Below are 26,744 nucleotides of genomic sequence, written 5' to 3' on the forward strand. Positions count from 1 at the left end.
TCAATATTGAAAATGTTGATAGACATGACATTGAATATTGCTACAACGAGGTCACTCATCTCAAGACTCAACACCTACAATGATGTCACTCATCTCAAGACTCAACACCTACAATGATGTCACTCATCTCAAGACTCAACACCTACAATGATGTCACTCATCTCAAGACTCAACACCTACTATTGTAGAAGAAGAAGAAATTATTTTAACGTCCACGAGACTAAATATAGCCTATAGAACAAGCCCTGTAAATTATTAATACTAATTTTTACACAATTATATTGTTGTATCAATTTTTTAAATAATACTTATAGATTATTAAATTCAAATATAGAACTCCTTTCAAACAAATTTTATATAAATTACATTTGACATATGCATTACACCTCCTTAGGGTGCCAATGCTAGTTTTAAGAAAATAACCCATACAATACCAATTGGCAAAAATGTTAATACCGTCTAATCACAATGTCCTCAAATGTGGTATCATGCCCCTGCTGTTTGAATAGAAAGCATTTAATACTCGTGTGTGAAACCTTTTAATTTATTTGGAGGAAATTTTTAATATTTGAATGCTCAAAAGTGAGCTATGCAGAGTAAACCTTCGAATTGTACGTGGAGAAGTAGGGGGATCATTCAAGGCCGCAGGAAATTTTACAGCAATTTTGTAAGTTCTTAAACATCAGATGAGTATTTGAAGAAATAAAAACTTCCCGCCGTTTAGAATGATATATGTCTTGGGTTATTTTTCCCTGATTATTTTTGCTGTTTACAAACTCATTCAGTTTCACCATCGCCTGCTTCTAGTTTGCTTTTGTGTGAAGTTCTGCAAATGCATCTGGTTTAATTGTGGACTTTTTGGTGTGTTATTAAATTTTAATCTTTGTTGTTTTCAATAAGCAAAGTTGGATTATATTTTTACACTGTTGCTCTGTTCATGTTGCATTCAAATTTGGTGGTTTGTTTTTTAGTAAATACATTTGATGCCCTCACTATGTGCCAGGTGATAGTAAAAACTAAGTTTACACTATGCTGCCTGTAGCATTGGAATGGCAAAAACTTATGATTCTTTATATTCTCTCTTGCTGGCCGTGGCATTGGATCATAACATTTACAAGAAAAGCCTAAACAGTACTAAGTTGTTTAGCATCCTAGAAAGAAGACTTGACAAGCTCTTCATTTCATTTTCCTTATAATGAAGGGTGAGATTGGATGACACTGCCATAGACCGCCTTAATCTGAGAGCAACCTTTCCCATTTTTAGTTTCTGTAACTGTGATTTGTACTCATCCAGAGTTGTGTCAAGGATGCCTTTGCAGAAAAAAAATCATCTCATCTTACCACTTGCCAGTGAAAGCATGCAAGTGTGGTAGCGGAATGGAATTCATCTCTCCTTGCAGTTTAAGTCGGGAAAACAATATGGTTCCTATTTTCCTGTTTTCTTGTAATTGTAGACTTGCCAGATGCAGAAATATAGGCACTTTGCAAATTAACTCCGCGACAAGGTCACCCAACATGATCAATACAAACACGGTGCTCCATTTTGGAACAATGCCATCAGTCAAGTTCCTACAGCCAAAATTTTTATGGTGATAGTAGGCATCCCCATGTGAGCAATTCCTAAAGCATTGCACAACAAGAGACATGATCTTGATCAGCCATCTTATGATTATCAATTATATTTTGAGCATGCTCTATGCTATAAGACTTAGCATTTATGTATACAAGGGTACTTCTAACAGAAATGTTTGAGTCAAATCCACCCTATGATGCTAGCATGGACTTCCTTGCCATGTTCCAGAGCTGCAATACACACACCTGCCCTCAGAACGGTGGAAACTGTGAATGGCCCAACTTTATATCTACATGTTATGATTTGCAACCTAATTTCAAGGTCTCCCCATCCTTAATACTAAGGGACTAGTCTGGAATCATTGTATCCGCTTTCAGTGAGATAAATATTTGTTTTTCCATTTTCTTAAACAGTTCACTTGTCTCCAAATTCTACATATCAAAATTCTTCTGAAGAACTTGGACATTGTATGACTGGAAGCAAAATCATATGCTCATTTATTCCACAAAGAAGCTTATTCATGCTTATATATATATGTATCTTTGTGAATGTTATGGTAGACAAAATCTATTGACAAAGTCATTCACGCAAGCACATAGATGTAGGAATATTATTTTACTTAAAACAAATAAGCTTTTGTGAATCTTATAGTAGACAAAAGCTTTTGACAAATCCATTCATGCAAGCACACAGCTGTAGGAATATTATTTTATTTAAAACAATTTTCCCAAGATTTACCCAATCTGGGTTAGATAGTGCTAATTTTAAAATAGTAGTGGATTTGGTTTCATAGAAGAGAACTCTATCATACATTTTAATCTTATATTTTTCAAAGTTTATTTTGTAGAAAAAGTTATATGAATTCCTTATTTGTTTGCTTAGAATTTTTATTCTACAAGATACGAATACAAATTCCACTATTTTTTTTGTCTATGCAGTTGGTTGTGCAGTGTCTTGTTCGACGGATTCCTTTGGTGTATTAATCTGGAGAGAGCAGCCTTGACACTATGTACGGAGGTGGTGTGTACTTGTACTATTTCTTTTTATTATGACCCATTGGACATCCATTTTGCATGGGACCAAATGTTTATTCATGATCATTTATGCTGCTTTGTTTGGTAGAATTTTATGAAGTTGCTTATTTTTCATCCATGTCAAATTAATCAAAATTTTACGAAGATCTTGCAAACACATTTTAGAATATATTATATGGCTGTCTGTATTTGTTATGATCCCATTTGCTAGGTCGGATTTATCCTTGTTCTGTTTTTTTTTTGGGCTAAAGGTGCCTTAAAAGGTGCCTTGGTAAGGGAGTTGGGACCATAGACCCAGATTTTTTCTAGTTTTGCCGAGAGGCAATCTACAATGGAATCAATGTTGTCCGTAAACACAAAACCATTTAAAAAAGAATTTGACGCCTGTTTGCATGTGTTGAGTTGGCAGTACAGTAGTGCTAGCAGAAGAGGGGGGAATAAAATCTGTAACAACACCTCACCTGCAATGCCCAACGTCTTGAATGGCTGCAACCTGCAGCACAATAACCCAATATTAGTAAATTTTATCCCTTGCAGTTGTGTCAGATTAAAATTATAGTCATGCAGTGGCTGGCACTCACCAAAGTGGAAGAGTGAGCGATTTGAATTCTGGCGTTACTTAATTCCATTATGAACATTTGGTATAGTGCCCTTCAGTTGTCTGGTTTTCTTATATTCACAATTCCTTCATGGAAGCTCCAGAAATCTCTTTTCTTTTCTGTGATGTCAATGGGTCCAGTTTTTATTCATCATCTGTTAAATGAGTTTTTGCATTTCAAAGCGGTAAGATTTGTGTATAGGTAAGGATATATGAATGGAAATTCTACTAGTGGTTGGGATTGGATTTCTTCTCATGAGTGACAATGGTGATGGTAATCATTATGTATATGTGAGTGTTTGTAGCTCGCTGCTTTATATGAGCAACCCTTCTAGCCTTAGATGCCATTATGGCAGATTTTTCTTCAATACTGACCAGTCCTATTAACTTCTGTTGGCACTGTAATTCCTTGAGCTAAGTTTTAATTATCCTTCAACTTCATTGAGAACACTGTTAAATACAGAGCTCTACCTCCGTTAGATAAGGACAATGTAGTGTATTTGATGCTTACGACAAAGGATGTTTTGGTTCAGGGTTTGTATACGAATCCTTGCAATTATCATACCAATGTCTTACCACCCTCTGTAGATGCACAGAACTACTTTGATATGCATGGGTTGGGAACTCAGTTACTTAATGCCAAGGTCAATGTTCTTGCCCCTTTCACCAGCCTTTGTATGGCCCCCAATCCCCTCCTTTGATGGAACGGTCATTAACATTGTTACTGTTCTAGCTGGAGCTGTGACAAATCGATTCAACACGGGCTATTTTCAAGGAGACGCTGTTGCTGCATTGGAGGTTGTTTTAGCCAGGAGTATATTGGAAGGGTGCTTACATCGTCTGTTTTTACATGTAAAACCATGGAACTGGATCTTTTCTAAATCGTATTGGACATGTTGATTGCTATTTCTTTTATCTTTCCACTTAAGCATTGCTCTCTGTTAATGCTTCAGTAAATGTCCGCTAAGAAAATTATCACCTCTACATAATCTAAAAACATTGGTTGAGAAAAATGCTTTCTAGGAAAATGATTGCCTTTACCTAATTCAAAAAGTTGACAAAATAAATAAGCGATTAATGAACCATATGAAAAATGAACAGATTCTGAAGTTTCCACAATCTTTAATACTTAGCATTACCAAATTTGGATAAGTTGACAAAATAAATAAGCGATTAATGAACCATATGAAAAATGAACAGATTCTGAAGTTTCCACAATCTTTAATACTTAGCATTATCAAATTTGGATTTGACAGTCCATAATAATTAAATATTATTAATATTAAATCAAGTTTTCAATTTTTTTTATTAGAATTATCAATTGTACGTAAAAATCAAATGATCAAACTTCCTGATCAGGATAATGTAGGATAATAAATTTGTTATAATCTAAAAGAGCATTAATGGTACAATAATATTTGAGGCATTTTAGGAGCTTTCAAAGATTAGTACTCAAACTATGGTTAAAATGTTTTAACTCAAAGGATAAGTACATGTTATTAGAGTACACATAAAATGATTCTCAAATTAGCATTAAAATTAGGATTGGGATTAGAATGCATAAAATGATGCTAAGATTACCATTAGAGTTGGGATTGGGCTTAGGATTAGAATGAGGGTTAAGGTTCAATTATTATTAAGATTAAGATTGGAGATTCAATTATAATGTGTTATTTTGTGCCCTAGATTAGTAATCAGGTTTATGCCCTTTAAATATGCTCTAGTTTGTTAATCAGATTTGTAACATTTTAGTAAATCATAATTCAGTAAATTCAGAAATGAAGGAAGTAAACAAGAGACAAACACAAATACCCTGGGAAAACCTCCAAGGAGGAAAAACTCAGCATTAAAGACCCACAGGTCAGATTATATATTCTCCCTTAATATCACAAGTACAATACTTATCTTCCTTGTCAGATCTGATCCCTTCTTGTATGACAGATCTGCACTTCTAAGCTCTTCAAGTCTGCACCAAAGATTGCCTTTGTTCCTCTTGGACAAGTTCGCATAAGTCTAGTCAGGTTTGCACAAGTTCGCACCCTCCTAGTGTAAATTCGCACTTTTCATGCAGAGCTGATTCGCTAAATGCTTAAGATTGAATGAATGTATTTGACTTGTGAAATGTCTTTTATTTATATGCACCTTTAACCCTTATTTGTAAGTCGGCCTCCTTTAAGTTTTGGCGCCAACATTATTATGGCGTGTGTATTTAGGATAGTGTGAGGAATAGGGAAGGGCCTAGACTTGGGGCACGTTACCCTTTAGGGCCCAGGCCTAAAAGGGTTCGGATTGAGTGTGAGGAATAGGGCAGGGCCTAGACTTGGGGCACGTTACCCTTTAGGGCCCAGGCCTAACATCCGAACCCTATATAGCCCTAGTTACAAACAACACTCCCTCTTAACTAGGGAAGAGGAGAATACATAAACTGAACCTTTAGAGTTCCATCTAGCACACAAGCATAGAATGGATCTAGCACACAAGCATAGAATTACATCTTCCACCTAGCACACAAGCATAGGATGGTTCTAGCACACAAGCATAGAAAGTGTAATACACAAGTGGGTCTTTACATAATTACAATTATCCATCTAGCACACAAGCATAGATTGGACATAAATCATTCTTGCACACAAGCAAAGGATGATTCAAATTGCTGCAGATAGAGTCACTGAGATTAAAGCTCCCTTTCAATCAGGGTTCCGTTTTTCACAACACCAAGTCTGTCTCAGAAGTATTCGAACTTCACTCTGGATAAATGTTTGGTAAGGATGTCCTCAATCTGTTCATCCGTGCTAATGTACTTTAGATGAATGGTGTCTCTTGCATCATGTCCCGAATCAACACTCCCTCTTAACTAGGGAGAAAAATAATCCTACAACCAAGTTACGTGATTAGTGCCCAAACCTAAGTAATACATTCAATGTTCAATTTGTAATCCGAACTTAGCTATCAACTACAATACTCCTTAGAGAGGATCACAATAAGTAGCTTGTAATAACATCACATAATAATAGCCCATAGTATCCATCTTGCATTCCCTGTAGAGGATGAATCCAAACTTTAACATGCACGCCTGCAAGTCATGAATTCATACATAAGTATTTTCATGCACATTGTGGACTCTTTCCATGATATCCATCATTCAGTGCCTGCTAAGGATGAAGGAGAACTTTCAATTTTAATCTTCTCTCAGAGAAGATTGCAACACCATCTTTATTTCCATTTTGCACGTAAGTATCCTCTTTAATCTTCTCCCAGAGAGGAATGCAATACTTTTACCTCAATCTTCTCTCAGAGAAGAATGTAACATCATAATCTTCCATCTTGCACACAAGCAAAGAATGGAATAAACATAATTTCCATCTTGCACACAAGCAAAGAATGGAATAAACATAATCAGAATATTGTAGTCTTCCATCTTGCACACATGCATACAATGGAACTACATAATATAATCTTCCAGCTCGCACACAAGCATAGACTGGATCCATATTGCCAGCAGAGGGTGGAGAGGATCTTTTCTACCATCTTACATTGCCCGCAGAGGATGGTTAACAATTACTCTTCTCCCTGAGAAGATTACAATACCATATTACATTGCCCGCAGAGGATGGTTAACAATTACTCTTCTCCCTGAGAAGATTACAATAACACCTTACATTGCGCGCAGAGGGTGGTTTGATACAACACAATGTATCATTGAGGTTGAGACTCCCTCTCAACCAAGGCGGTGTTCTTCACAGCTTCAAGTCTATCTCAAGCTTCAAGAGACTTGGTGAGAACATTTGCAACACAGGATTGTCGTGCCATAAAACATTGAATTGTCAAATATTTATATACAATTTTGATAATAAATCAACTAACTTTAACAAGAATTTTGAGAAGCCACACAGCTTCTCTTGAGGCAACACTTGCAATAGTGAATTAGCTTCAGCAGTACTCAATGCAACTGAGGACTGTTCACTGTAGGCCCAATGGATCATAGAGTATCCAAGTTGAAGGAAATGCTTGAACTGTCTTCCTTATCTGTAGCATTTCTTGTTCAATCAGAACCTGAGATAATTTTCTAAGGTGATTATAGCTTCAACTCACAATCATCTGTGCTTTGAAAAGTATTTCGGGGCATGCTTAGCAACAATCATGCTTAGCCTTGTTCATGAAGCACTCGCCAATCAACAACCTGTCTTCAGATGAATCTGCAAAATCAGATTTAGCTACAGACATCCTTAACTTCTTCAAGTTAGTTTCCATATAAGTTTGCAATCTATCATTCTAAGTCTCAAGATATAATTGACTTAGAATAATTTCGTTGGATCCTTGACATAATTCTAACTTATATCGAATGTTTAGACTGTTGACATCAGTTAGAGTACACTCATCCATATATGAAATCAGAATTATCATTTCAAATACTTTAGACCTTTACAAAACCCTAGGCTTGTCAAATGATTGTCAATTCTTTCATACCAAGTAATCATTATAGGACTCCCTCTTAATCCTTAACATTTGACAATCAAATATAAGAATCAATAAAGAAAGCACTCATCATATAAATCTGAAGATACTAAATTTTCATTTCCCTTAATTTCACTTTCTGTGAAAGGTCCCTATGACGTACCTTTAGTCATCTTTTCAGTAAGGAGATGAGCTGAAGGTTTGTATAGGATTTCATAGCTATTTCAAGCTCCCTCTGAAACTTGAATCAAACATTAACTTGAAGAGAACAATCAAATTAAAATCAAATATAATTAATCATAAAGGAAGGCTTATCTCTTTCATTGGCTGTTATTCCTCCAACATCCTTAAGCTATTCAAGCCCAAGAATCTCTGAAAGCTGAGAGGCCAATCTTACCCTTCACTTTTGACCCTGAGAGTTAAATGAGAGGCTGATGTACAAACTAGTCAACATCTGAATAGCCATGCCTGAAAGGAACCTTATAGAAGAACAAATGTCAGTTTCAGGCAAGCGATGTACATAACCAAGTTATCTGAACAAATGAAATTGATAAACCTTAGTGACTCAATCACAATATATAGTTGGCCACATACATATGATTGATAAATATCAAATGGAACGGAATCTTCATACTTAGCTGAACAAGATCCTAATTATATTCAGCTTTTATGGAAGTAGAATAAACTAACAAGTGAAATGCTTACCTCAACCTGTAGTAACCTCAATGCTAATCACAGGAGGGAGCCTCTGTCTTTATTGAATCATTCTTCTTTCACTCTTCCTACATATGCTATTTACTGCAGCACATACTAACCTCTACTATGTAGGACAGAGCATCAAAGCATCATCATAACCAATTAACAATGATGTATCATTGTCTAGAGAAGCCCTATAGATCCAATCATCTAGCAATAAGAGACATACCTTGCCAGGGTGATGGAATGATCACAGCCAATCGGAAGAGGTACTTGTTGTGCCATCAAGTAATACAAAACAACAACAATGGGACAAGGGAAGATTGGCATTTCATGCTTAGCAACAACACCTAGGTCCAATAATAGAGTGTTGCATGTCTAGTAGCAAAATAAATCTACCATTCAATAGAAACTTCAATCATCATTAATATTGGATCAGATCACATCAAGGGTTAAGAATCATGAAATATATATCAATGTAGGGTATAGACCAAAATACTTGACACAAAGAAATTTAAGTAATTACAAAACCTAGAAAATATGCAAACCTTCGATAATACTCTTGATGTGATAGAAAATAAGTTAGAGCATCCTTAGCTTTTAGATAAGACCCCAACTAGGGTTATAACAGCAAGGCACATCGATGCGAATGCTCAAGAGAAGTGAACCCTTCTTGAGAGCAGGAGAATGAGACACTTATTTGATTGAATCCTTCATACCTTTGATGTGGACCCGTCAATGTCCTTATTCTTCAATCTGATTCCCAAACATTTAGTAAGTCATTCCCCTCAAAGGGTACAAACTTTCCAGGAGGTAAAGTTGAGTGCCCCATCAACTCTATCCTCTATCTTCAACCCTGCCATTATCTTAATCTGAAAAACGAACAGCAATCAAAAGTAAAAGCTTACTGAATTCTGAATGTTAGTATAACCTTAGCTCTGATACCATGTTATTTTGTGCCCTAGATTAGTAATCAGGTTTATGCCCTTTAAATATGCCCTAGTTTGTTAATCAGATTTGTAACATTTTAGTAAATCATAATTCAGTAAATTCAGAAATGAAGGAAGTAAACAAGAGACAAACACAAATACTCTGGGAAAACCTCCAAGGAGGAAAAACCCAGCATTAAAGACCCACAGGTCAGATTATATATTCTCCCTTAATATCACAAGTACAATACTTATCTTCCTTGTCAGATCTGATCCCTTCTTGTATGACAGATCTGCACTTCTAAGCTCTTCAAGTCTGCACCAAAGATTGCCTTTGTTCCTCTTGGACAAGTTCGCATAAGTCTAGACAGGTTTGCACAAGTTCGCACCCTCCTAGTGTAAATTCACACTTTTCATGCAGAGCTGGTTCGCTGAATGCTTAAGATTGAATGAATGTATTTGACTTGTGAAATGTCTTTTATTTATATGCACCTTTAACCCTTATTTGTAAGTCGGCCTCCTTTAAGTTTTGGCGCCAACATTATTATGGCATGTGTATTTAGGATAGCGTGAGGAATAGGGCAGGGCCTAGACTTGGGGCACGTTACCCTTTAGGGCCCAGGCCTAAAAGGGTTCGGATGTTGCCTTAAGGCAATCCGAACCCTATATAGCCCTAGTTACAAACAACATAATGAAGGTTAAGTCTTCTCAAGAATGATATCTCTTGGCATATTTTACATAGATTTTTTAAAATATAGGTATACTAGTGAGATATCAATTGCCATTTGGTGTTAAATAACCAAACCAGGAAAAAAAATTATCATGAATTTCAAATGTAAAATATAACTGTCAAATATTCTATCAATATGAAAATCTTTATTCTTCAGTTCCAAGCACATTCCCACTGCTACAATAAAGCTAATTGCTTTCATATTTTATCCATCATACTCCTTATTCTTTTATCATTCTCCTTATTTTAACTCAATCATGAAAAGGCATCAGAAAGAATGCATGGAGACATTTTTTATGCACATAAGTTTTTCCTCATTTTGATTCAGAGTTTTACAATTTGTAATGGAGAGAAAGTACTCATGCTTTGGCACAATCTTTTGAGATGAGCTTTATTACTTTGGAGGTAAACAGATGACTATAAATCATCATATTTAACTTCTTCTCCCCTCACTTGGCTTCTAGACCTGCTTGTATCGTTACATTTAAATGCTTACGATCAATATACTTAATTTGTTACAAAATATTTTTCTTAAATTGTCTCATAGACTGCACGAATACTTAAATAAGATTTTTGAAGGACATGTGCATGAATTGAAGGCATTTCCTAGTTTATTTTAAGCTCAATGCATGACTAGACTTGCACAATAAATTGGAATACATGTGTCAACAATTTGTTTATTGTTCATAGAGAATGCACAACCCATAGGGCTTAAGAAAATACTTCATTCTTTACATTTTCTATTGTGCAGAAATGGAAAAAGTTATGCTTGTGGAAGAAATGCTTAACCCTCACATTTGGTGGTGATAGAGTGACATTAATCTACAATAGTTGTACCATTTTTTTTGCTTAGCCATAAACTATGCTTGACATGCAATGCACAAATCCAGTATAGGAGCATCATTTGGTGGTATTATATTGTGTCCACATCTATAGCCTAGCATAAATTTTGAATTCCCAGCAGATCGTGGGTTCATCATATATGGCTCCCATGGATAGACTGATCATTCAACTGATCATTCATTAAAAATAGACTTAGCGGGTAGATTGGTCTGTCGTTCAGGTGATATCAGCAAAATCCGGGGATGTGTCCCTGGTCTGAAAAACCCTGTCCCTGTATCAGGGATGTTTCCGGGACTTGGGAACAGCCAGGGGACATCCCCCTAGTGTCCCCCTTCATGCCAAAAAACAGAAACAGCGTCCCCTTTTTCGGAAATGCCGTCCCCTGATGCTGGGGACCTCTGGTTGTCCTGGGGATGGCCACATGTCCCCGGTATCAGGGAGACTTAAAAAAAAAAAACACTTTAAAGTTGCAAAAAAAGGCATTTTTAAATTGTTTTGTGGGCCCCTACCTCCCAGGTTGCCCTAGAAGTCATTAGGAAAAAGATTTTGACTCATTTGATCATTTGTATGAGAGGAAAAAATGTGGAGCAGCAAGAGGGTTTGAAGCAAGCAACCATTGAAAGAGGAGCAGCAGGATAGAAGGAAAAGAGGTTGAATCTACAGTGGGATGTTGATCCCGAAGACATGACCCAGGTTGATGAGGAGACACCAAAGGGAGTGGTTGGGTTTCTGTTGGATGAGGTGGATGTGAACCATGACAGTGGTAGAGATTTGAAGGACTTTGATTTTGATGCAGTGTTAGGAGCTGCAGATTTAGGGGCAGCAGTGTACTTTGTTTTTTTGTATTTTCATATCATAATTGAAAATGAAACTATATGGCAGCAATGTAGCCTTTAGGCATTTTGTATGTTATTCTTTTAATATAACATGCACATTGACAATGAATTTTGAATTATGAATGCATATTGAGTATTGACAATGTTTTTTGAAAACAAATGTAGTATGTTTAAACTTAAGGTTCTAAAATGTTTTCATATGCTTGCTATATCCATGTTTTCATATCAATATAATGTATATATGCATTCTTTATCCATGTTTTCGTACGAACATTTAAAATTTCCCTATATATTTAAAATTTTCCCTATATTTTATATAGCTGTCCCCTAGCCGTCCCCAAAAGTGGCAACAAAATTTGCTGTCCCATAAACCCGCCCCCCTGTTCCTTGCCATCCCAGTCCTGGAAACTCGGGGCAACATTGGGTGATATTTATTATAAATGTGCCACAACATCCTCTTCTATATTTTTTGTTGTTTTACTTGATATAGAGGAAGTTATGGTATTTGATGTGTTACGTATATGGTTGAAAAGAGGTGATAATTGCTGCATTGTGATCTCATTTATAGTGACATTTAATTGTTGGAAAGAATGATCAATAAGTAGATGAATAAGGGGGAATGATTTTACATTGTGCTCTACTAACCATACAATTTTTATCTTCTGGAGTCATTTTTGCAGTCAAACATAAGCTATTTTTTTGTCTAATGAGTTGTTGTGTAGTACTTGTCTTCCACATTCTTGAATGTTGTGCTTTTAAGCTCTGATAAAAGTAATTGCTTAGCCAACATAAGACACTTTCTAATGCATTAGATGAGATGAAGAATGAAGCTTTGGATGTGAGAGAAAAGACAAGATTATCTAAGGGATGAAAAGTTGGCATGCCATTGTTGTGGCATGCTTTGCTTCATTAGCCTATAAAAAAAAGAGTTTCGAAGGCAAAAAAATGGCACTCAAGTGGCGTGGAGTGTGGCTATACACTAGATTGCCAACAAAATGGTTTTAAGTGAAAAAATGGCACTACATTGGTTTGAAGTACACAAATACATTAGGTTGCCAAAAAAATGTGTTTTAAGTGAAAAAGTGGCCCTCCACTGGTGTGGAGTGTTCCAATACTCTATATTGCCAAAAACTATGTTGTTATAAGTGAAAAAGTAGCATTCTAGTGTATTGAAACATGCCACTATGCTGGATTGCTAAAAAGTAGGAAATTTTCAAAATTGGCTGTGTAGACCCATAAGCGTGCGAAGACACTAGGATGTCAGTAGTTGAAAACACACTAAAAATGATAACCGCATAAAAAGAATATGCTTCTTAATCCTTCTGCCTTGTTTTTGGCAAAAGCTAAAAGTGACAAGAATTTTATTATGGCATGATCGTTGTCACCAATGGAAGGATTGTGTCAAAGTTTTTGGATGGGTTTTCAAGCATTTGGACCTGCTGTAGTAGCATACGTCATCTTCAAGGGTTGGTAGTAGGTTACTGTAATGTCCCCATTTTGAAATAGGATTTAATAATAAATACTAACAATAAAATTAAAATATAAAAGAATAAAACTAAAATTTCAAATTAAAATATAAAGAATAAAATTAAAATAATTAAAGTTTAGTTAAGTTTAATGAATGGTCAAAAAGGCATGAAATGAAAAGTTGTGACTCCCTCAAACATAAGGTATAAAAGGGAGAAGAGAACTTCACTTGAAGGGGCATTTTTTAATCACTAATCAGAATTGCAGATCTGATTTGAATAAGAAGTGCTAATCTGATTTGAATAATAGGACAACAATAAGGAGACATGACCCTTCAAATGGATGTCCCTTTCCAAAGAAATGTGTCTCCTCAATAAAATAGGACAATATAAAGGGATATGGAATGGAGGAAGTAAGGAGGAAGGGGACATAGGAATTAAGGAAGGATTACTGGAAGAAGAAAAGAATGACAAGAAAATAAGGAAGTGACTCTTTCAAAAGGGAGACGTGATGAAGGGTTGTGACTCTTTCGAAGGGTGGTAATTGGGTTGTGACTATTGCAAACGGCAGATATGGTGAAGACGTGGGACTCTTCCTCACATTGGGAGATGCATAAAGGAAAAAGTTTCATTTGAGGAGGACATCCAAGGGAGATCAATTTGGAGAATAATTTATTGTTCTCAAAGGCAACAATGAAAAGTGGTGATTCAAATCTTATGAAAGGTTATGACCCTTTCACCTTTAAAGTATAAAGGGGAGAAAAAATGGAAGAAGATAAAATAATCACTTCTGAATATATATTGAAAACAAAGGAATAAATTTGGATTAAAGATAGTATGTATGAATATGGATATGTTTGATGTGTAATACTTAGTTTTATGAAATATGATTGGTAATCTATATTCTTTAATGTATATTATGTATGATATTAATAAGCGTTGTTAATCTTTATGTTTTCTAAATTAATGAAATCTACCTATTCTTATTCCCCAAGCAATTAATTATATGTAAAGTTGGAGGAAATAAGCTAGGGAGATGCAGTTTACTGGCCCCCCCCCTATCTATGTAGACCACCCCAAGGGATGGAATTGGTCATAGTTGGACGTTGCTGCCGCTTGTGGGCCAAGAGGCGAAAAGATTACCCCAAGGGATGGAATTGGTCATAGTTGGACATAGTTGGACGTTCCTACCACTTGTGGGCCGAGAGGTGAATATATTTTCCCAAGGGATGGAACTGGTCATAGTTGGATGTTCCTACCGCTTGTGGGACAAGAGGCGAGTTGCCATGATTGAATGTTGCGTGCCCTTAGGCTTTGTTGGGCTGGGCAGTTTATTGGTGCCCTTTCGAGTTTTCCTACCAAATTAAAGTATGATTGGTTATTGGGTAGTTAGCTAGTAATAATATTTGTTGGAATTGTCAATTTTGGGCACAAACAAATTAATCCCAATTTGGGGCATTACAGTGACAAAGGGATGGTTAAAGTTGAGATCAGTCCTTCATTCTCCATGAGACACCTGGGGTTTTCTGATCATGTATTCATCAAGAAAGATTGTGCTAAGGATATCTGTCCAAGGTTTCATCTATGATGAGGTCTAGGGTTTCAAAGCACCAAGCTTTGCAAGTTTTTAAAGATGCCTTGGGTTTGTGAGTCCACTTTCAATAAGAAATCAGAAACAAGTCATGTAGACTTTGTGGGGATTTGCCAATTTTTTGATAGAATTCCAAACTTCTTTAGATGACCTATCATTTTAAGAATGGGGAAATTGTTCTTGCCACACCAAAGTCACTGAACGGACTTGGGACATTCCAAACTTGCTAATTTTAGCCATTGCTATTTTTGTAGGATAGCTATTTTTAGTCGACTTTCCAAAAGGTCTATTTTGAGGCTCGATGTATTTAGATGAATTTTTTCTAAGTATTTCCTTGTTTTAGATGTTTTTCTTCAGACTTTTGTATTTAGAGCTTGCTTTGTGTGCAAGTATGAGCTTCAGTAGTTTGCTTTTGTATTTCTTTGTTATAATTTTCATTGTTTGGTAATGCAACCCTTTGTAAACACTTATAGTTAAATGCTTTACGTGCTAAAATTGCTTTTCAAGTTGAGTTTCTTGATTTTGTGATTTGATCATATAACTATTGTAGATTTTGTTCAATGCATTTCAATTCTTTTAGTTGTATTCATGCTTTTTGGTCTCTCTTTTATGCCAAAAAGTATGTGTGTGTGTGTGTTTTTTTAATTCATAACTAGGATCTAAATTAATCAAAAGATATGAGACTACAACAAAATTGGCCATCCTTACCAACGCCATCCTAATTAGATCCTACCCCTTTACACCATTGAAACGCTTTCTTTTTGGTTGCATAGAGCCATAGACATAATTGAGAAGGGTGTATTTCTTGAATTTGCCATGTAGGGTCGTAGACAATAAAAAGAAAGGTTTGAATCTTAAATTTGCCACACAAGGCAATACTGGATTGCTTTCCTTACCCTTCTGAAATCCCTAGCTTAGCTTACCTTAATTGTCTCCTTGGAATGCAGACAACAAAAAACCATGATAACTAGCTGTTGTGAGAGCTTTTGAAAAATCAAAAGATCAACATATCAATAGATTTAGAAAAATCCATTCATTTTTAGGAAGTCAAAGAACTCCCATATCCAATTCTAGTTGTCATAACGCTCTAGCGAGCAAAGCTTGTTTAGGAAGCCACTTTTGTTTGCTCTCTTATACCTATGCAATAATAGCTTCTCACCTTGGTGATCAAGAAGAAAAGGAAGATGCTCCACCACCTCACTTGGGACTAAAAGCTTGTAGAGATTCCCAGGTTGAGGGATTCCCACTCCGGGTTGAGCCAGAATGATAGCATCCTCTACCCCACCCAAATATTTTGGATGAATTAGGTTCCTATACTTTCTATCCTCAGTTGATCATTGTTATTTAGACTATTGCACCTACATTTTCAACTTTATCGGTCAAGTAGTGTTGTTGGTGTGACTCATGCAAATTTATGTGCCATCTATATTTTCGATTTAATTGATGCATGTTTTGCAATTGTTGTCATTTGATCATTGTTCAAGTAGTGTCTTTTGGGGCACTTATGTAGATTGTTGTCTTCTTGATCTTGATCATCATCTTTTTCAGAGGAGGTTCTTCAGTTACATCACTATATCAATCTTCTTTTGTCAGTTGTCTATAGCTTCTTCATGCTTCAGTATTGTTCTTCATGTTGTTCTTTTGGGGCATTCCTTTTGAGGCTTCTAGTTCTACATGTTCTCTCTTTTGGAGAGGAGTTTGCCCCATAGGGTTTTTCTCCATTCATGAGAGATTTCATTGCATTGCATTGTAGTTGTGCATGGGTACCTACATGGCTTTGTTGCTGGGACCCATCTTGCATCTCACATTGCATAATAATCTCCGTAAATTGCACTTAAAGGGGGGGGTGTGTTGGTGTAGGCTTAAGTTTTCTTAGGTTACTGACATTTACATTATTAGATATTAGTTAGTCATTATTTAATAATGTTTAGTGCATTTACTTTTTTAGTTGAGGTAGTTGGTTGGCGGTTGTCTCGTACCTCATCACATCTACATTATATATTTGGGATGCCTGTACATTTTGTAAAATCTCAATGCATTGTTCATTCCTGGTGAAATAGCTTCGCTTTTTGCTTCTCTCTGTTGTTGCTGTGAAGGTTTATTTGGTGTGTGTTGGTGTGTGTTTTATCATCTACCAAACATTAGAATAGGATACCCGAAGGTATTCTATCCTCTCCTGAAAAATCACTACTGATTCCAAGGTCTATATGTGCGAACAAGCGACTTTAGTGGAATAGCTTCTTGGGTAGTGTATGCTGAAATTTTCAAGGGGGACTTATGTTTGACAAGTATTTTTGAACTGCTGGACTTAGATGGATTTAGCAATTTAGGCTCTTCTTTTTTTTTTTGGAATTTTCTGGGATTGAGACTTTCAAAAGAAAGGGAAAAGAGATAGGGTTTAGGAAGGCTAATCTAATCCTACGAATTTTGGAGACGGTATCAACTGGGTGTTCTCGAGAAACCAAACCTTGCTTCGCCACACTAGGGACAACTACACAAGGCCGGTGCAATCTTCAATGGGTTGTGCTTATGATCGAGATGTTGGGATGCACAAGGGATGGGCTCAGACTAACTTTACACAGCAAGATTGAAATCATCCATTTACCAAAAGTGTGAGCGGAGATACACCATCAATTGACACTTATGAAATCCTTCATTCAAATTAACAACAATGAAAGCAAATCTAAATTAATTCTAACTAAGTGTTGAGGCAATTGAAACCATGCAAATCATTCAAATAATAGAGAATACAAAGCAGCGCACATGCAATATATTATCTGGAAATGACCTTAAGCAACAATACATCAAAAACCTCACCCTTTTCAAATGAGAGGAGGCAACCTTATATAGTTTCTCAAAAATAAATGAATGGCCAGTGATCAAGGGCCAAGATTGAAAGTCCTAAACAACAATGAAAATCATTCAAATTAACAACAATGAAAGCAAATCTAAATTAATTCTAACTAAGTGTTGAGGCAATTGAAACCATGCAAATCATTCAAATAATAGAGATTACAAAGCAGCACACATGCAATATATTATCTGGAAATGACCTTAAGCAACAATACATCAAAAACCTCACCCTTTTCAAATGAGAGGAGGCAACCTTATATGGTTTCTCAAAAATAAATGAATGGCCGAGATCAAACAGTGATCAAGGGCCAAGATTGAAAGTCCTAAACCCTAATTAGTGTTTCCCGAAATACTATCAGTTCAAACAAATGAAAGAGTGACAAGTGGCGCAGTTGCTAATTTCACCGAGGTGAGTGGCCACTTTCCTCTTTCAGAGATTCAACGTATCTGGACACAATGAGCTTGACCTCCTCCATGGTGACACTTGGCAAACCGCCAATCTGGAAGTCGATGAGGTCCACATCGTCGGCGCATGTGGCAAGGATGCCTTCCCACTCCACTGCTTGGGTGAGGAAGTTGTCATCGATGGAGAGGAAGTTTGCAATCTTCAAAAGATCGCCTTTGCCAATCATCCCTAAATCCCGGAAGAAGCTCGTCTGAATCCTGGCTCTCAGGTTTTCTGCTTGTAAATGCTTCTCCCTTAGGCTTTCCTTCTTCCAGATCTCTGACGCCACACGGAATACCTTGCCCAGGATCTCTCTAACACTTGCCTCTGTCTCAAAACACTTGGTCTCGGATTTCCTCAGAACCTCAATCCGAGTGACCAGAGCATAGTACCACGTGCCGAAGTCGTACCTGCCTCCTGTCTGTATGATGCCTGCATCCACTAAGCTCCTCTTTGACATGCCTCGGATAACCTTCAGGTGAGGGAGTATTTCATTTTGAATTTCATCCAACTTCTTCCCAATTGGATGCTAGATCCTGGATACGATCAATCAACAAAAAAGTTGCCTCATGTGCCAATACTAAGTTTTCTACCAGGGTGTCAGCACGCACCGAAGCGTCTGAAATCCATTCCTTTCCTTGAGTGTACGAACCCTTCATATCATCATAGTCCTTCATTGATCCCTACTAAAGAGGCTGTGGTGGAGTAGCCGAGACTTCATGGTTGAGCGGGCTGGTAAGATGGAGAACATACTTCTTCCACTGTTGGTTCTCTTCTTCCACTTTCTTCCTCTTTTCCTTTTCATGAGCCAGCCTTGTCTTTAGAACGTTGCAAGAGTCATCAAAATATTGGATATCTTGGTCCTGGGTAGGCTTACCCATCTCTATGGTAGTAACCTTGTAATCATTTGTGGTGACATTGTCCCCAGTCTTCCCTTCTTTGGGCACCGCTATTTGGACTGTCTAGAATCCGGCACTGTCTCTCTGAATCAGGGAAAACTTCCTAGCGGGTTTTGGCGGTTTAGCTATAGCGGGTTCATTCACCTTCTCGAGGAATGTTGCGGTGACCTCGGTTGAGTGGGCCTCCTTGGGAACCTTGGCCTTTATCATTGCTCTCAGCCAATCCGGAATGGTTGATTGTTCTACAGTGTTCCGATCAAACTCATCATCTGCCTCTCCTGGGTTCGCTAGTATGCCATCCAAGAAGATTGTAGGTGCTTCAATTTGCCCCCTGTCTGGACTTCGGAAGACCTTTTCCACCACTTCCTCAACTGGCTGGGAAAGCACTCTTACTTCATCATCAATCACACAGATGTTCATCTCTTGCTCCCCAATTGCACTCTGATTAGGCGCAATGGAAGCAGCACTTAGGATGGAGTGACTTTCGCTGGATTCTCTTCTCTCACCTACAACCCTTTTCCCTGTGACCTTTGTGGAGCTTCCACCCAACTCCTTCCTCTTTCGAGACCCAATACTTTCTGGATTTCGAGCATCACCAGCGGAGGTACAAAGGTTGACGGACACAGTATCATCTACTCCCATTAATTCATAAGTCAAAGCCATACCTTTGGCCTTCAACTGTTTTGTCTTTTCAGATGCCCACCACCTTGAGTACTCAACCACTGACCTCACGAGGTCTGCTAGATCCGATTTCTCTCCCTCTGTCCAGTCTATTAAGACTAAGGGTTCATTCTTCATCTTTTCAAAGCTCGGCTGCTGAAGTTCTAGGCTTTCTTCTACCTGATCAGCAACTCTGAATACTTCCGTTGCTCTCACCATACTCAAAGGAATTCTTGACCAAAACCTCTTTCGGATCTCGAAACTATTGGCTGCATTAGCCCAGTAGTCTTCTAGATCCAGTTTGTGCTCAAACGTCGTCCCTTCGATCTTCTTTATCCTATGGAATGGATCGAAATCCTTTCTTGCCTTGTATTGATAGAAGGGATACCAGGCCAGTTCTTTCTCAGCGGTGGCTGCAGCTTGTGATGATGGACATGTTTCCAGCCCATTACCAATTGTAAGTGAGGACGTCCTTGCCTTCTTCTGCTTACCCCTTTGAATCACTATATACTCCTCCAATTGTCTCACAACCTCGAGCAACACCACTCGGTTGGTAGGGTAAGCTGGAAGATTGTATGGAGGCCCAAAGAATCCCTGAATTCAGAGGTAAGTGAACTTTGGATATTCAATGTACCAACACCCGAACCGACCAATGAAGTCCATAGACTCTTGAGAGAGCCTCTGGTGCAGGCCACCTTGAAGTGTTCGGGTAATTTGCATCAGGAAGGTATCATTCACCCTTTTGAAATGGAACTTCTCCTCCATGTGGAGTTGGGGATAGCAATCATATACTGGAAATTGGTTCTCCTTGTTCCCAACTTCTCCTCTACAAGTGAGACCTCTGTACCTATAGGTCCTGGCCAAAGAATAAAACAAGTAAGAACTCATGAAGAAAGTCCTATTCGCCTCCAGGTTCCTTAGCTGGTTGTCTAGGTTGTCGCTGATCATCTGGGCCCAGTCTATCATTTTTACTCCATTGATTATTTCATTAATGAAATAATACATCCAGGGTTCGAATGGAGCTCCCTGAGGATTTCCTATTATTCTATTGAGCAGGACAATCATGTCCCCAATGTCCTCCTTGAAGTATGCTCGCACTAGGCTCTTTCTCTAGAGTTTGGAGGCGCCCTTCCTCGGCTTGTCTAGCCAGGAATGGTTAACTATGACATCATATTCCTCTAGGTGGTCGTGGTACAGATTGTTAGCTTCATCCTTTGTCATATATATTGCGTTGTGGTACTCAGGGATCCTGAAGGCCTCTCTGATGGCCTCATCGCTGACATTCGCCAACACTCTTCCATCAGGTGCAACAATATCTTTACTGATGGGGTCGTAGTGTTTGGCACATTCAACTACTAGTTCATTGCACTGCATGGTGGGGAGGAAGCCGATAGCGTGCACGATACCACTCTTCATCATTTTTCGCGCAATGGTGGTAGGCACAAGGTTGTCCAGACCAAACATTCGCTTCTTAAACTCCCTCAGATTGATGTGTTCGAGGTTGGTGTTTGTTGACGTGTATTTTGTACACTATCAAACACAGAATAAAATACCTAAAGGTACCTTATCCTCTCTTGAGTAAAGCCTCTGATTGCTGAAGATGTCACGAAAAAGGATCAATCAGGATGACTCCAAGGTTCTTCAATGTAGGGTCTCTATGTGTGGATAAGCTCTCTGTGGTATGATGTGATTTGCTGGAATCACAAGGGGACTTACATTTGATGATTGAACGTCTGATCTGCTTTGAATATTGCTGGAACACAGGCTCTTACTAGCTTTAATTTGAAAAAAGGAAAAAAGAGGAGGGTGAGGAAAGAATCTAATCCTAATACTAAGGAATGTAGGAGCAATGATTGATCTTTGATGAAATTCTAACTAAGTCTTGTTTTGACATCACAGGAACATCTCCACAAGGTTAGTGCGATCTTTGAAGGAAAACTTTATGATGTTCAAATCATCACTGCAGGCATAGACACCATTAGGTTGATGCATATCAATGAAGAAGTGACAATTGAAGTTAAGCTTAAGCTGAATGATTCCAATTGACTACACAAGGCAAGTCTGCAATCAACAAATTGCTAGTAGTATGGATATACGAATCCCACCATCAATCAAGCACATTTCTTCCACTCATCTAATAACATGAAATCAAATACGAGAAGTATAGAGACCATGCAAATTGTCGAATCGACCCATAAATTTCACCATTTCTTCAATGAAGTTACAAGTCTTTTACAACAACATCTTGGCAACAATCTTTGCCTTCTCTCTCTACTCTACTCTAATTGCTATTCTATCAACTAGCTAATCACCTTCTAACTACTCTCTATCTGTCTTCTAACTGCTTCCAACTATATTCTAACTATTGCCTTTACAAAATGAAATGCCAGGGCTTATATAGTGCCCTCAATACAGTTCGATGGCTTAGATCAATTTGAGATCAATGGCCAAGATTTAACAATGAAAACCCCAATTAGGGTTTGTTACAACCATTACATAACATTTAATGCTTGACCAATGATAAAATTGTATTGCTTGGACACATGTCTTCTCTAGAAAATTCCACCAATGGATAGCTGGGGTAGGTACATCGGAGTTTGTGCCACCTTCCATGAGTTAGGTACATTGAATCTGGAAATGCTGAGGTGGACCACATTGACTGGAGAAGTGATGACTAGGATGCCACCTTGTCTGACACTTGTAACTTGGTAAATATTCAACTTGATGTTGTTGAGAAGCTAGCTTTAATTAATTCATCTGGAACTATCTGCTTCTTCAACGAACCCTTGTTCTAACTTCTTGTGTCCTTGATGTGCAGGATGATTGATGTACCTCGCCTTGGAATACTGGATTGGAGAAGTCGCCCTTGATGACGTTAGTCCAAAGAAGGCCGTCCTTGATCTGGCTTGATTTTCCTTGAGGAGAGTCTTCCGACTTGTAGATCTTTCGAGCTTGGGAGTCGCCATCTTGATACCTACACAACATTTCACAATTAATAATATATCTTGAAGTGTAGAAAGGAAGATTCAAGATTCTAATTTAGGAAACTTCATGATAAATCTTGAGTTATCATTTCCTAATTTAGGATTTTCAAAGCAAAATTTAAATCTTCAAAAATGGTGCCAAGGTGATTACGCCATACCTTCACTTGGGAATTAATTCTAAAAAATGATGCAAAAATAGGAGAATTCGCTAGGCAAAATGTAGATCAAGACTCCCTTTAGCAAAATGCGCCCCCTTTAGTCTTCACAAGCATCAACTCCACCACCTCTAGCCTTCAACACCTTCAAAACATCTGGAATTTATCCTCCAATCTAGCAAGAAATACGCCTCTCCAATAGCCTTCAAGATGAATTTCGCCTTCCTTAGTCTCCACACTTGGTAGAAATTCGCTCCACACAAGCTAGATTTCGCACCTCCTTCCTTGCTTCTCCAAATTGCACTTGAAACAATGAGTGAATGATTTGAATAATGAAAAACACACCCCAAATATATAGAGCGCTCACCATTTCACCTCCCCATAGGCCGACTTGATGAAAATAGGCCAAAAAAATAAATAAAACTAAAAAGGAAGAGGCCGACTTAATTAAGCAATAAAAAATGATACCTCAAGCGCTCTTCTTTTAAATTTTAAATTAATAATAATTAATTTCGAAATGCCTCAATTAATAAAAAAAAACGATTTTCCAAGGCTCAAAATTAATTATTAAATGCTATGCGATTTTCATTAAATGCCAATTTAATTAGAATTTTTTAAAAATATTTCGAAGTTTTTTGGCGAACGTGGCATCTAGTGTGATTTGCTAAAATATGGCAAAAAATAATGAATTTTGATAACTTCGCTCTGGTCCCTTGGAGAGGGACAGGAGCGCTCCTGCATTTTTGTCCTCCATCCTTCATTTTTTATGTTCAAAACCTCATCCTTGATGTTCAAAATGGCATTTTATCTGGAACTTTAAGTTCAATTCATGTGATCTTTGGAAGGAGCTTGCCTTAAGGCATTTTCGCCCTGGTCCCTTGGTGAGGGACAGGAGCGACTTTTGGTTCATTGCACCTCTTGATCATATCAACCTCGAATTACTTTCTAGACGTAGAACATCACTCCCCACTTCATCTTGAGTCCTGGCAACAAGAAATAGCATTTCAAAATGTTAGGTACTTAGGCATTTTGAAGATTTCGCTCTGGTCCCTTGGAGAGGGACAGGAGCGATTTTGCAACTATGAGCTTACTTGTGTTTTGCTAGCCTTCGAAATTATCTTCATTGTACCAATCACGCCCCTTTTCATTCATTTCAAACATAAAACTTGCTTTGCCTTTGCTCGAAGTTTGTCTTGTGAGAAAATCGCTCTGGTCCCTTGGAGGGGGACAGGAGCGCCTAGTGCAACTTGGGTTGATTCTCTCCTTTGTGGCCTATTCAAGTTATATTCAACGGGCAAAACATACTTCTTTTGACCTCTTCAAATCGCGAAATCACTTAAATCTTGCGAGGATAATGCAAATTCGGAATTCAAGCTCCGGTCCTTCAGTGAGGGACAGGAGCGATTTTTGTCCTCAAGGCCAAAATGCTTCACTTTTCACCATGAAATGTCTTGGCTAAGGAAGATATCATCTTGTTACACGCCATGAATAAAAGTTAATGTCCAAAAAAGGTCTAAAATTGTGCATATAAAGAAAATCGCTCTGGTCCCTTGGTGAGGGACAGGAGCGCTTTTACCTTTGTAGACAAAAACTTCATCATTTCATTGACTTTGATCAAGTCTGGATGCTCTATCATGTTCATTTCGTCCTCCACCATGCCTTTGATGTTCCAATTTGACCAAACAAGGCTAGGAATGACTCAAATAAGCCTTTTCGCCCTGGACCCTTGGTGAGGGACAGGAGCGCTTTGCCTTGGTCCCTTGGAGAGGGATAGGAGCGAAATTCGCTCTGGATCCTCAGTGAAGGACAGGAGCGAAATTTGACTTTTTGAACTCTCTATCAGGATAATTTTTATGGAATATAACATTTAAGTATAAGAAGGAAGAAAGATAAGTTATATTCCATATATACTTTCAGGATGTTTGAGAGTGGTTTCAGGCCTCCAGGAGTTATATTGCAAAATCTAGTTTTTGGAGGTTTTTCAGTTTCTAGACTTAGTCAAATTCAGGATCAGGGCATTCCAGACTTAGCCAAATTTCAGGATCAGGACTTTCAGACTTAGCCAAATTTCAAGATCAGGACATCACTCAAGCTGGACTTGCTATCCTATTGATCTCCCCGACAACACTCAAAAATGCAAAAGCCAACTGACAAAACCCTAAAAGACCTAAAAAAAACAAACCCCAAAAAGCAAAAAAAACAAGGGTCCCCATTTGCAATGGGGCGATGTGTGAAATGGTCACAACAGTGTTGCTGATGTTCTTCCACTTTGAAGTCATCCTCGACTCTGGAGGAGCATCTTTGTCTACCTAGAATTTCATAATGTATAAGGCCTGTAGGCAAACAATGGAAATTTTAAAGTTAGAAAAGGATTTGCAAAGTTTTGAAAATAACGGGGCTACGAAATGGCTAAGTGTTGGAAAATTTTCCCTTTTTTTATTCTCATACTTAGCCATAAAAATTGAATTTTCACCTTAAAACCCTTAGTCTTAAGGCTGGTTGTGGTTACCACCAAGTGTCAAAACTTTCAAAAAATTTCATACTAAGCCAAAAAAAAATGATTTTCTTCTTCCAAAATTTTCGAAAAAATCATTTATTAAATTCTGGAAAATATTCAGAAAATTCACAATTTTAATTTCACCTCTGACTTGTATAGAAGTAAGGCTAGAATTTTCTCCGAAATATTCAGAAAATTCAGAAAAATTTGGATGATTCTTCCTCGTACTAGTTGCCTTTCTCCAGAAATTTGTAAACCTTTTGCCAAAAAATATTATCCAACTTCCAGCAATATCTAGATTTTTCTCCAGATGATCTTTAAACTGACATACTTTACTAAGCTCTCCTTAGTAACTTTGAACTTCTTGGTGTAATAATGAAGTATTTGTAGACAAGGTTAAATCTTCAAGTAGAAACCCTTAAAATCATCCAACCCATACTTCTAATTTTAACTTCACGTTTCCCAGTTTTAAGACAATATCTCAAAAAAACATTCAATTATGATTTAAGTTTGAAGATATTTATCGATTCTTCTTTCAAAAAAAAAACTTTCCATTTTGATTTAATATCTCAATAATCTTTCAATATTTTCTCAATATTCTCAAAAAAACTTTCCATTTTGGATTTATTTTGAGGATTTTTAGATATTTCTTAGATATTTTCTTCATTTTGGATTTAATTTTGAAATCTCTGTGGATTTTGTGACATCACGTTGACTTTTCAATGCCTAGGTGGACTTTGGAATTTTATCTCCATCTTTTCCAAGGTATGGCGGACTTTGGAGACCTCTCCTCTTGGCCCTCTTCAAGGCGAAATTTTGGCTAAGGCATGGGGCGGACTTTAGCCTTTGCTCCTTCATGGCCTCATAACCCTTGGCGGACTTTAGACTTGGCTCCTCCATGGCTTTCTTACTTTGGGCGGACTTTGGTGGCCTCTCCCCTTGTGAAGACCTTGGGCGGACTTTGAACACATCTCCAGTATGGCCTAGGGTGGAGTTTAGACATCTATCCCACATGACTTCTCTAGCCTATGGCGGACTTTAGACTTCTCTCCCACCTTGGGTGGACTTTGGTGACCTCTCCTCAGGACCCTCCTAGCCTATGGCGGACTTTAGGCATCTCTCCTAGCCTATGGCGGACTTTGAAGGTTTCTCCCAACACTTGGCAAGCTTGGGAGGACTTTGTTGTTAGCTCCCACATGACCTCTCTAGCCTATGGCAGACTTTAGGCTAGGCTCCTCCATCACTTGGCATGCTTGGGCGGACTTTGTTGTTAGCTCCCACATGACCTCCAAATGCATGGCGGACTTTGGCTAAGGCACCGTCACGACCTCCATTAAGGTGAAAATTTGGCTAAGGCATTGGGGCAGACTTTGAAGGTCCCTCTTCATGACTCTCCTAAGGCATGGCGGACTTTGGCCTTAGCTCCCACATGACCTCTCTAGGGTGTGGCGAACTTTAGGCATCCCTCCTCTTGCTTGGGCGGACTTTGGTGGTGTCTCC

At 37.9% G+C, this 26,744-nt stretch overlaps 1 protein-coding gene across 3 annotated transcripts in view; it reads left to right on the forward strand.

Annotated features, from left to right (window-relative positions):
• The first annotated feature begins 443 nt into the window (after nucleotides 1-443).
• Nucleotides 444-26,744, forward strand: part of LOC131035884 (actin-related protein 4) — a 239,104-nt gene continuing 212,803 nt past the window's right edge. The window contains exons 1-2 of one of the 3 annotated variants that reach the window (XM_057967643.2): nucleotides 444-667; nucleotides 2,512-2,593. In XM_057967643.2, coding sequence (XP_057823626.2) covers nucleotides 2,581-2,593 — 13 coding nt within the window. In that variant the 5' untranslated portion in view covers nucleotides 444-667; nucleotides 2,512-2,580. The remainder of the gene's footprint in view (nucleotides 668-2,511; nucleotides 2,594-26,744) is intronic. The other 2 variants (XM_057967642.2, XM_057967641.2) reach the window with 2 other exon arrangements.

Source organism: Cryptomeria japonica, chromosome 8 (assembly GCF_030272615.1).
Source record: "Cryptomeria japonica chromosome 8, Sugi_1.0, whole genome shotgun sequence".
Lineage (NCBI taxonomy): Eukaryota > Viridiplantae > Streptophyta > Pinopsida > Cupressales > Cupressaceae > Cryptomeria > Cryptomeria japonica.